The 13,287-nt window shown below is 44.0% G+C and overlaps 1 protein-coding gene across 1 annotated transcript in view; it reads left to right on the forward strand.

Moving 5' to 3' along the window:
- The window catches only part of LOC126252289 (uncharacterized), a 485,958-nt gene that overhangs the window by 398,992 nt on the left and 73,679 nt on the right, over window positions 1-13,287 (forward strand). Inside the window, exon 13 of the mRNA XM_049953169.1 lies at window positions 5,779-6,090. Within this exon, the coding sequence (XP_049809126.1) occupies window positions 5,779-6,090 (312 nt within the window). The remainder of the gene's footprint in view (window positions 1-5,778; window positions 6,091-13,287) is intronic.

Raw genomic sequence — 13,287 nt, forward strand, 5'->3', positions numbered from 1 at the left:
CTTAAGCGAGTGCAGACACCTCTTGCGACTGCGGGACTGAAGAAGATCCAAGCCACCTACTTGTATGCCTCTCTGGACAACCCATGCACAATTCAAGATGTTAACGAAGGAAATGACAAAGCTATCGCAGTTGCTATATGTTGGAAATGCTGACCAGACACGGAAATGAATGAATGAAATGAGTGTTCTGCCACCTCTCTACTAGGGTTTAGTACTTTTTCTCGCTGGCTCATTGTGGTGTAGACTCACTCTCACCAACGGCCCCTGAACAAAATCTCACTAGCACTATGGAATCAAGTACTGCGTCCATTGTTCTACTGAAATATTAATTAGCTCGGGCGCATTGTGTACATGATTTCCTGGGAGGGCAGTAGGCCATGCTAGGTGTGGCGAATCCTTTGCTGGGAGAAAATGTGTGATAAAACATCAACAGTATGATTCATACACAGAAGCGCCAGAGAAACTGGTACACGCATGCGTGTTCAAATACAGAAATGTATAAACACGCAGAATACGCCGCTGTGGTCGGTAACGCCTATATAAGACAACAAGTGTCTGGCGCAGTTGTTAAATCGGTTACTGCCCCTACAGTGGCAGGTTATTAAGATCTAAATGAGTATGAACGTGGGACACAGCATCTCCGAGCTATCGACAAAGTGGTAATTTTCCCCTACTACCATTTCACGAGTATACCGTGACTATCAGGAGTCCGGAGGAACATCAAATCTCCGACATCACTGAGGCCGGAAATAGATCCTGCACGAACGGGATCAACGACGACTGAAGAGAATCGATCAGCGTGACACAAGTGCAACCATCCGCAAATGCTGCAGATTTCAGTGCTGGGGCATCAACAAGTGTCAGCGTGAGTACCATTCAACGAAACATCATCGATATGAGCTTTCGGACTAGAAGGCCCACTCGTGTACCCTTGATGACTGCACGACGCAAAGCTTTACGCCTCGCTGGGCCCGTCAACACCGACATTGGACTGTTGATGACTGGAAACATGTTGCCTGGTAGGACGAGTCTCGTTTCAGATTGTATCGAGGGGATGGACGTGTACGGGTATGGAGACAACCTTAAGAATCCATGAACGCTGTATGTCAGCAGGGGACTGTTCAAGGTGATGGAGGCTCTGTAATGGCATGGGGCGTGTGCAGTTGGAGTGATATGGGACCTTTAATACGTCTAGATACGACTCTTACAGGTGACACATACTTAAGCATCCTGTCCGATCACCTGCATCCATTCATGTGCATCGTGCATTTCGATGGACTTCGGCAGTTCCAGCAGGACAAGGCGACACCCCACACGTCCAGAAATACTACAGAGTAACTACAAGAATACTCTTCTGAGTTTAAACTCTTCCACTGGCCACCAAACTCTCCAGATATGAACATTACTGAGCATATTTGGGATGCCTTGCAACGTGCTGTTCAGAAGAGATCTCTACCCCCTCGTACTCTTATGGATTTATGGACAGCCTTGCAGGATTCATGGTATCGGTTCCCAGCTTGAGACATTAGTCGAGTCTGTGCCATGTGTCGCGGCACTCCTGCATGCTCGTGGGGAACGTACACGAGAAAGAGAAAGAGATTTTACTACAATTTATCTCAATGTAATGTGAGTTTCCATTATTGTGGAAACTACAATCAAGGATAAAAACAAAAGAGCACTGGCAACTACCAAAATGGTAGAGGCGTTGCGTTTTTCTTAGCCTTATATTATGCAGGAAGACATTAAAACGAAAATCAGTATTCAACACACAAATACAAGCAAGAATAGGACGAAATAAAAAATGTCAGAGCTCTCCGGTTCGTCAACAAACGATACAAATTGAAACTTTTTTATTAAATTTTTACTTAAGCTGAAAAAACTGGGAGGTGAAACTTCTTAATTTATTTCTGAAACTGCTGAGTGAAATTGAATGCAAGTGAACCTACTTTCTCTTTACTTATTCTTATCATGTCAACACTGACCCACAATATTCTAGCGCAACTGCTCAAAAAATTACAACCTGACTTCAAATAATTAATTCAAATGAATGGCCCTGACTAAAAAGAAACCTTAACAATAACCTATACATTTCATTAAGCACTCCCCTCACAAAAATCTTCATTACACGAACTACTGCAATACAGCGAGCGCCAATGCTGCTAGCTAAATATAAGATTCTAACTACTGAAGGCACTAACTTCTAATAGGGATAAGGTTACCAAAGGAAAGATTTTGTTGCAGAGCAAACAATGTATTTACGTTAATAATGTGGCAACCAGTTCAAAAATCATTTAGTATATAAACGTTCGTGGCATCCAGTTCGAAAAGATTATATAATCATCGACAAGTTACATTTCCATGACGGACACACGTCCAGATCGTCCGCTCCAGCTAACACTTCAAACCTCCAACCTCAATCACCTCTGGCGATTCTCTCCCCACACCCATCACTGCTGGCTGTTCACCTCCAAGTTCCCAACAGTACTTCCATCGCTGCTGGCGACTAACTTCCAAGTGCCCAACACTACTGGCGATTAACTTCCAACAACGAGTCCAACCAGGCACAGTCTCTTACAAAAAGAGCGCAGTCAGAGATCCGATGCAAAGCGCTACATAGCGCAGCCCACTTGCAAAATGTTCCCACGTGCTGGTATTTAATGAACTTTTATTAGAGGACCACGTAGAAGGGAATAGATTATCACGTAGCTTCTTTTTCAGTGTGAGTGCGACGTAATTCTGACATGTTATTAAAAGTTTGACTGTCCACTCACAGACAATTGATGTAACTGTCAAGTTCTGAGTGTGACATTTCCTGTAGCAGATTTTCATGGGTATATTTTTCTCTCAATTTCAACCATTCACTGACCCAATATCTCATTTTTGTCTTTTTTTTTCACAGTACGCAAGTCAGTTCAATAAACGCCTTGTCTGCATTGTTAGCCATTCCCACTAGTGACTAAATAGACGGTCCAGTAATATTAATGTGACCACTAACTGTGTTCGACGTCAACGTTCCATTACCATTCAAGACGGCAGATGACAATACTAGCAGTGGAAGGTATATAAAGCATGTCGGCGGGGGAAGGGGTGGGTGGGGGGCCGGGGGCGGAAAAGTGCAGTCGTTGTCCTAATATATTTAGGGAGTGATTTATTTTATGTCCAAACAGGCATGTTGATTGGTTTGGAAAATGACGCTATCCAAAACCTGCGCTTCGGCAAGTGTGGTGCACCACGGGCCATAGATGACAGGTGTGAACAACAACTGCGGAGATGTGTACAGGCGAATAGACTTGCAACGGTTGAGCAACTGACAGCTCAGAGGAACCAGGGGGCTACCAACAGGGTAACCCTCAACGACCGTTCAGTGAGCATTGCAGCATATGGCTCCCCACGGCAGGCGCCTGGTGCATGCACCCACGCTGCATGCTGTTCACAAACGACGAAGGCTAGATTTGCACTCGAATAGCGCAACTGAGCGGTGACAGGTGGTCTGTTCAGATGAATCACGTTTTATGCTCCATCGGACAGACGGCCTTTGGCTTGTACAGCGTGAAACGTCTGAAGGCAAACATTCGCCGGAAGGGTGCAAACCAGATGAAGGAGCGTTGTGGTCTGAAGAATGTTTTCGTGATATTCCTTGGCTGATCTCGCCATTCTGAAAGCTATAATGGATAAACACAAGTATGCATCTGCCCTTGAAGACCGTTTCCACCCCTAGATGCAGCTTATTTTTCGTAGGGACGACGGCATGTACCAGTAGCACAGTGGAATACGTCACATAGCTCGTAGCGTACGTACGTGATCTGAACAGTACCAGGATGAGTTTACCGTACTCTCCTGGCCACCAGAGTCCCTGGATGAAATCCCAGCCGAGAATCATGGGACCACCTCGATTGGGCTGCTCGCGCCACGAATCCTCAACCGGGAAATCCGGTGCAGTTGACGACGGCACTGGAGTCGACACGGCTCCACATCCCTGTCGGTACCTTATAGGACCTCACTGATTTCCTTCCCGCACGTCTCGCAGACGTCCGTGCTACAAAAGGTGGCTATTCAGGCTTCTGGCAGGTGATCACTTCAGTGTGACTGGACATTGTGTTTCACGACACGATACGCACAGCACGACAGCTTCTGCAAAAGTGAGGTAAAGTTTGATAGAACGGGTTGATACGTAGTTATCTGACAAACATGTGGATAGAAAACAGCGAATTTGACAATGATCGTTAAGGGGTTAGAGTCCTCGTCTGCTTTCGCTCGCGGCCGGCTGCCAAGTTAAAGTGTATAGCTGTCAATCCTAAAGTAATTTTGAAGACAATGCCTTGCTCGTTTTCAAAACACTAGTACACTACTGGCCATGAAAATTGCTACACCACGAAGATGACGTGCTACAGACGCGAAATTTAACCGACAGGAAGAAGATGCTGTGATATGCAAATGATTAGCTTTTCAGAGCATTCACACAAGTTTGGCTCCGGTAGCGACACCTACAACGTGCTGACTTGAGGAAAGTTTCCAACCGATTTCTCATACACAAACAGCAGTTGACCGGCGTTGCCTGGTGAAACGTTGTTATGTTACCTCTTGTAAGGAGGAGAAATGCGTACCATCACGTTTCCGACTTTGATAAAGGTCGGGTTGTAGCCTATCGCGATTGCGGTTTATCATATCCCGACATTGGTGCTCGCGTTGGTCGAGATCCAATGACTGTTTGCAGAATATGGAATCGGTGGGTTCAGGAAGGTAATACGGAACGCCGTGCTGGATTCAAACGGCCTCCTAGCAGTCGAGATGACAGGCATCTTATCCGCATGGCTGTAACGGATCGTGCAGCCACGTCTCGATCCCTGAGTCAACAGATGGGAACGTCTGCAATACAACAACCATCTGCACGAACAGTGCGACGACGTTTGGAGCAGGATGGACTATCAGCTCGGAGACCATGGCTGCGGTTACCCTTGAGCGCTTTCGATGGTGTACTCAACGACGAAATTGGGTGCACGAATGGCAAAACGTCATTTTTTCGGATGAATCCAGGTTCTGTTTACAGCATCATGATGGTCCCACCCGTGTTTGGCGACATCGCACTGAACGCACATTGCAATCGTGTATTCGTCATCGCCATACTGGCGTATCACCCGGCGTGATGGTGTGGGGTGCCATTGGTTACACGTCTCGGCCACCTCTTATTCGCATTGACGGTACTTTGAACAGAGGGCGTTACATTTCAGATGTGTTACGACCCGTGGCTCTACCCTTCATTCGATCCCTGCGAAACCCTACATTTCAGCAGGATAATGCACCACCGCATGTTGCAGGTCCTGTACGGGCCTCTCTGGGTACAGAAAATGTTCGACCGCTGCCCTGGCCAACACATTCTCCAGATCTCTCACCAACTGAAAACGTCTTGTCAATGGTGGCCGAGCAACTGGCTCGTCACAATACGCCAGTCACTACTCTTGATGAACTGTTGAATCGTGTTGAACCTGCATGGGCAGCTGTACCTGTACACGCCATCCAAGCTCTGTTTGGCTCAACGCCCAGGCGTATCAAGGCCGTTATTACGACCAGAGGTGGTTGTTCTGGGTGCTGATTTCTCAGGATCTATGCAGCCAAATTGCGTGAAAATGTAATCACATGTCAGTTGTAGTATAATATTTTTGCCCAATGAATACCCGTTTATCATCTGCATTTCTTCTTGATGTAGCAATTTTAATGGCCAGTAGTGTAACTGGGATGGTAGCCCCTTGCTATACAGAGCCCGTTAACTGTGCGGTGCAGGACAAGATCGCAGCGGTGCACGCGGCCGCGCGCGCGGGCAGCGTGCGCGAGCTGCAGGCGGCTCTGGACCGGCGGCGCTTCGCGGTGGCGCGAGACGCCGGCTGCGCGGCGAGGCCGACGCCGCTGCACGCGGCCGTGCTGCTGGGACACACCGACGTCGTGCGCTACCTGGGCGCGCGCTTCCCGGAGACGCTGGCCGCCACCGACGCGCGCGGCCGCACGCCGCTCCACTACGCAGCCTGCCTCGCCGACAACGGCCACTACTACCACCTGCTGACCGCCCTCGGCGCCCGCGCAGATGCTCTCGACCAGGTACTGCCGCAACATGTCCTACGGTACTCCACGTTCTCGACTCCCTAGCATAAGATTCCGTTCTAGGCAATGGTCGATGTATACGAGGGGTGCTGAAAAATATGTCTTCGAATTACACTCATGCTCATAAATTAAGGACAATTGCAGAATGTGGTGCCACACAACGTGGCACTACACAAAACTGGTGCTAATAGCATAGGCACATAGGCAACACACACGACACAGGTCTGTAAGTCCACGGTATTGGTGATTAGTTGAGAAAACCGTCCCAAAACACAGGTGCTACAAAACGTCACTGTTTCCTGCTCGTGTACCCCGACATCAATATGGGATATTATCGCCATCCACACGTACACAGGCCACGCAACGGGTTGGCATACTCTGAATCAGGTGGTCGAGCAGCTGCTGGGGTATATCCTCCCATTCTTGCACCAGTGCCTGTCGGAGCTCCTGAAGTGTCCTAGGGGTTTGAAGACGTGCAGCGATACGTCGACCGAGAGCATCTCAGACCTGCTCGATGGGGTTTAGATCTGGAGAACAGGCAGGCCACTCCATTCGCCTGATATCTTCTGTTTCAAGGTTCTCCTCCACGATGGCAGCTCGGTGGGGCCGTGCGTTATCATTCATCAGGAGGAAGATGGGACCCACTGCACCCCTGAAAAGGCGGACATACTGGTGCAAAATGACGTCCCTATACACCTGACCCGTTACAGTTACTCTGTGAAAGACTTGCAGGGGTGTACATGTACCAATCATAATCCCACCCCACACCATCAAACCATAACCTCCAATCAGGTCCCTTTCAAGGACATTAAGGGGTTGGCATCTGATTCCTGGTTCACGCCAGATGAAAACTCGGCGAGAATCACTGTTCAGACTATACCTGGACTCGTCTGTGAACATAACCTGGGTCCACTGTTCCAATGACCATGTACTGTGTTCTTGACACTAGGCTTTACGGGCTCTCCTGTGACCAGTGGTCAGTGGAATGCACCTTGCAGGTCTCTGAGCGAATAAACCATGTCTATTCAGTCGTCTGTAGTCTGTGTGTCTGGAGACAACTGTTCCAGTGGCTGCAGTAATGTCCTGAGCAAGGCTACCTGCAGTACTCCATGACAGTCTGTGGGCACTGATGGTGAGATAGCGGTCTTCCTGTGGTGTTGTACACTGTGGACTTCCCATACTGTAGCGCCTGGACACGTTTCCTGTCTGCTGGAATCGCCGCAATAATCTTGAGATCACACTTTGTGGCGCACGGAGGGCCCGTGCTACGACCTGCTGTGTTTATCCAGCCTCCAGTCGCCCTAGTATTCTACCCCTCATAACGTCATCAATATATGTTCTTTGAGCCATTTTCAACAACACAGTCACCATTAGCGCATCTGAAAACGTCTGCACACTTACTCGCTGCACCGTACTCTGACATGCACCAACACACCTCTGCGTATGTGGACTGCTGCCAGCGCCACCGTGCGACGACTGCAGGTCAAATGCACTGCATGGTCATACCCCGGGGTGATTTAAACCGGCAAATTGCCCATCAGAGCGTTGTTTCACCATGTATCATCATTATCCTTAATTTATGAACATGAGTCTATTTTGTAAAAACCTCTTACACCTTTTAAATAATTTTTTTTATTAAACTTTATATTATTATAGCAACATTCAGCTTACAGAGGGCTCCGAGCTGTAGCTTGTAACTTGGCAGTGTATAATGTAACTATCTCGGTGTGAGAGAAACCGTGCTGAAATCGAGTTTCGAATTCGAAGAGTTCGTCCACATATGGAGCACCCTGTCCTTCAGCATAACTATGCCAGACCGCACACGAGTACTGCGACATCTGCAACAATCCGACGTCTTGGGTGTACTGCCACCGATCATCCTCCATGCTGTCCCGACTTGGCCCCATTCGATTTTCATCTGTTTCCAAACTTTTAGCAATACCTCGGCGGCTTCGCTTTGATGGTGATGAAGCGATACAAGCAGAGGTGAGGTTGTGGTTCCATCAAACATTGTACAGTAACGGTACCAACAAACAAGTCTCTCGTTGGGAGTAACGAGTTTGTCGACAGAATAACTATGTTGAGAAATAAATATGTAGACATGAAAATATGGACATAGACTATTAATAATTTTTTTTTTAATTTAAGAGGCAGTAAGAGCTTTCAAATTAGGAGGCATTATTTGTCAGCTGACTTTCGTAAAACTTGTCCCTGACGTTCCATCAACTGTGAGAGACGCCTTTGGAGGTACAACGGCAATTGCATCAGTGGCTCGAGGGTCGCCATTTAAATAGAGCTGCATGGCACCATCTCCACCGTAACGTTAATAGGGAGTTTTATATGTCTCAATTATTCACTGGTCTATTCTGGCGGGAGCTAAGCTCCTACTACGGCCATTTATGCCAGATTGGTCAGTAAGTGAGAAACCAAACAAAGAGTAGTCGTACTAGGGAGCTCCATTCTTGGGGCTATGTGGGTGGCAAACACATGGGCCTTTAGCTAAGTCTCTTGGGCGATCTTGGTCAACTCTTGTTTTTTTTTCGCCCCCAATGGTACTATGTTGCGAGGACCAAAGGTCTCTTTCATTTTCATTTCTTATTTCATCATCCGTGGATGAGGAAGGTCTCCACTGGCATGGTGAAGCCATTCTTCCTAGGGGACCAAATCCTTAAGATAAAACGTGGTCTTCCATGTTGGGGGTTATGTGATAACGCTGGCAACCTGTCCATGTGAAACTCTTCATATTCGCAAGCCTCAAAATAAACCTTGGATAAAAACCGAGAATCATGGATGATGATCAGGCAAAGAGAAAGATAAAAATTTCAGAACTTAAGACATACTCATTGTGGCCACGTGGAATGTATAAGGTCTGGGGACACATGAGATTGAGCTTAACTAAATACTCGACGATTACAGTATCAGTATAGCAGTCATTACAGAAACAAAAAATAAGTTAAAGTTACCAGATATCTAGAAGATTACCTTATATGCAGTAACATCTGAGCAAAGAGGATGTGGTGGAGTGGAAGTCTTGATAGCAATATCAGTATATCAGTCATTACAGAAACAAAAAAGAAGTTAAAGGCACCAGATATCTAGAATACTACTTTATATGCAGTAATATCTGAGCAAAGAGGATGTCATGGAGTGGAAGTCTTGATAGACCGAAAATGAGAAGATAACATACAGTAGTATGAACCAGTAAACGAAAGGCTCATCACAATGGGACTGAAATTTGATAAAGGATATCTAACAGTTATAGGAACCTATGCACCAGAGGAAGGAAAGAAAGAAGTAACACATCTGTACTACAAAGACTTACAGAAACATCTGAATGAGGCACTCAGCAGGAACACATATAACCAATGCACTAAATTAGAACATAGCACGCTCATTAACATCAACCAAATCTAATAAACGAGCATGCAAGAGCACAGTTATTACGAACTACACAGATTACACAAATAAAGTTATAAATTTCTTTGGAAAAAATAATGTTACAGAAATGCAAACAGCTCCCATGAATAAATATGCAACTCAAACCACAAATTTAATGAAGACTTATCACAAAATGTTAACTGAATATGAAAATAAATCTAACATTGTTAAGAGTGCATGGCGACCAACACTAAGAAGTCAACCAAAAGTACATAAATCACTGATTCCTTTAAGCTTCATAGTAAACAGCAGATACAGCCCACCATACCACATAACCAAAAAAATACATGAATGAAAATTTACAAGAAAAAATTCCAGAAAACTATCAAACAATGCAAAGGACGCTGTCCAACCGAGAAAGTTACAAACAAAGCAATATTTGTATAGTTATATACACCAACACCCTTATAAACGAAACAAGATCTCATACAACAATATATCCTAAAAGACAGAAAGTTACCTTTCACATGTGCGCAAGGAATAACAGAGGTTCTTAAACTTTCAGTATCACAAAATTAATTCAAATTTAATGAAAAAATCCACAAACAAGCAGGTGAAGCAGCCATGGGCAACAGTACAGACTGAACACTACCTGATATTTTCTTAAGTAAGCTAAAAGAAAAAGTCTTCCAGTCACAAAAAGTGCTCTTAAAGAAAATGGCCTGTTATTATACATATGTAGAAAATTCGTTATGTACATAGAAGGAACACAACTAGGTGCCTAACTAATCCAAAAAGAACTCACACCTAAAAATAAAATTTACCATGGAAAATGAAAACCAATAAATCCATTGGCTTTCTTGACCTAAAAATAGGCAACATTAATAACAAGCGTACTTTCAAAACACATAGAAAGCAAACAACATCAGGCTATGATAAATTACAACCCTTGGCATTAAAAATCCCAAAATTATGCCTTTTTCCAAGCAATGATAAACAGAATTACACATTTACCTTTGAAACAAACAGCCATACAAAAAGAACTAACAGATACATAAATATAGTGCAACAACTCTATAAAAGAAAAACAAAGCCCAAATAACGATGTATAAAACAAAAAATAACACTCATACACGAAAACCCACCAAAACAAATAATCTGACGCAAATTCTAGAATACTATAAAACAGCATTAAGGACAGAAAATTACAATAGGGAGTTCTTACAGAAACGGACTGAGGAAGCTAAAGAAAAATATAATGAAATAAGAAATGAAACAAAAAACAGGCGCACAGATCTTCGAATGATATATTTATAAGCAGATTTGAGCATGACACACATGGTACACAGGACGCAGCATATAAACTGATCAGACAGCTGAAAGGAACAGTGAAGGTACTCGAAATAGAAATACTATTCCTTGAGGAGGCAGGATAACTATATAAAATTATGGTATAATCCAGATGAAGTAGAGCCAACGGAACAGAGAGCAAAGGGAGAGACAGAGCTAACAGATTTGACAAAATTAAAGTAGGTATCCAAGAAAACAAAAAATAGAAAGACACTTCTATAGATGGAATTATCTCAGAACTGATAATACATGTTGGAAGATTTCTAGGATTCAGAATCCTCCGTCTATACAACAGGTGTTGTCACACAGATGAAATAGCAGAAAAATAGAGATGTGCTGAAGTTATCTCACTATTTAACGAAGGAACCAGAAGTAAAACAACTAATTACAGGGAATGTAACTTCTAAATGCCTTCTATAAAACCTGCAGCAAAATAATTATTCAAAGGCTTCAAAACAACTCTGATTCAATTTTATTAGAACAGTAAGAAAGCTTTCGTAAAGGAATATCTTGTGACGGCGATGTTTTAACTCTGAAACAAATTATACAAAAAAGACGAGTATTCAGTTCAGAGACGCACCTAGCACTTGTCGACTTTGGGAAGGTATTTGACTCCACCACAGAAAAAAAGCTCTTGTCGGTACGGAAAAAAGCGATTTCCCCAGACACTTGAAAGTATGCCAAGTTTTATTCAAAAACACCAAAATAAGAATAGATAGTGGCAAAGGGCTGACACCAAAAACAGATCAGGAAGTAAGGCTAGACTGTAGCATGTCACTGACACTGTTCAGCATCTACGTGGACGACCTGATCAGCGAATGGATGAAGGACAGACACTTCATGATATCTTCTGTCAGTCCTAGATTGACACAAGAAGAAGCAACAGGACCACCATTTCTCGTGTGATGACGAATGTGTGAATATCTCTGGCTGGAATCATCATTAAAAGTGAACAATCGTTTTTCTCTTGGCACAAAGTCAGCATCCATATTTTATGTAACTTCTTCCCGCTGCTCTCTGCAGTAGCCAAACATATTTCGTGGTCTCCTTCCTCTTCTTCTTGGCCAGCACCTGACCACACAATGTCAGCTGCTCTTTTTCTTGTCTTTCCACTTCCACTTTAACTTTAGCCAAGTATTTCCACATTTGTCTCCTGTACTGCTTCCTCGCTTCAGTCGATGTTTGCCAATTTTTAGTTTTGGCTTGCCTTGGAGACAAAGATGATGCTTTAATTTATTCTTCAGCAAAATATGTTTATGGATATCCTGTATTGCTATCCCCACTTCTTGTAGGTTGTTTCTACCTCAGTGAACCGCGCCTCCATGGTTTTCTTGTCGATAAAGTAACAAAAGATCCGATGCTCAACCTTATAAGACTCATACGGGCAAAGTGGCTACACAAAACAGTCCTTCTCCTACTAATGGTGTCTGCGATGTTTTCTACATTTGTGTACAGTTAATGGCTGTGCTGTCTTCTGAATTCACCATTTTCTTTGGTTAGACCTCAGATTTTCCTCAACCTCAATCTTTCTCTGATTTCTAATTTCCCGATCAGACTTATTCTATTCACAGCAAGCCGTTCCTCCGCATATTGAATCTCTGGTCGTATTATCATATAGCAATGTCGTACCTTAGCATTAACACACATTGATTTTGTCTTTTCTTAAACAAATTGACGTGCTGTTTCCTTTTTTCTGGTCCGTAATGCAACGGCTTCTTTCTGAGAGATGTTTGGCTCTATCCACTCTACTACATATTTAAACTTTTCTGTCCATTTGATATCCCCTTCTTGTATCTGCAGTATTCTGGGTTATGGCTTGATGATCTCTAAGAAGATTCGAGTCCCGCCTTTGCTATTTGTGTCTTCATTTCATTGTCTTGTTCTACAACTATGCCTAGCGAATCAGAAAAAACCGAGAGGCCATCTGCAAAGGCCAGGCAGTCAACTGTCAATTTCATGTTTCTGTAGCCAATCTCGATTCCAACATCTTTGTCACTCATTCCTTTTCACTGCTCACAGATCACTTACCAAAGTACACTGTTCAAAAGCAGAGGCGAGAATCCGTCTCGCTGCCTGACTCCTTACCAGATTTCGGAAATATTTCAAATCTCTCTCATGAACTTCACTTTGTAGCTGCTGTCAGTAAGAGCCTGTTAGACAATGACAATTTTTGCCATGTAAGCCAAATGTTTTTATGATTTCGATAAGGATTATTTGGTCAATTGAACCAAATGCCTCTTTGAAATCTACGAAGGTCGCTACGAATTTGTTATGTCTACATTTCACGCAAGAAAGAAAACATTTAACATTATTGACATGCTCGGCACATGAACGTCCTTTCCTGCAATATCCATGCTATCGACCCAGCTGTGAGTCCTTTTCTACCATAGTCTGAAGAGCTTTGGAAAAATGTTGTCGTAAGTAAGAGAAGAGAGAAGCCACAATAATTGTCCATTTGTTACCTTT

Source organism: Schistocerca nitens, chromosome 4 (assembly GCF_023898315.1).
Source record: "Schistocerca nitens isolate TAMUIC-IGC-003100 chromosome 4, iqSchNite1.1, whole genome shotgun sequence".
NCBI lineage: Eukaryota > Metazoa > Arthropoda > Insecta > Orthoptera > Acrididae > Schistocerca > Schistocerca nitens.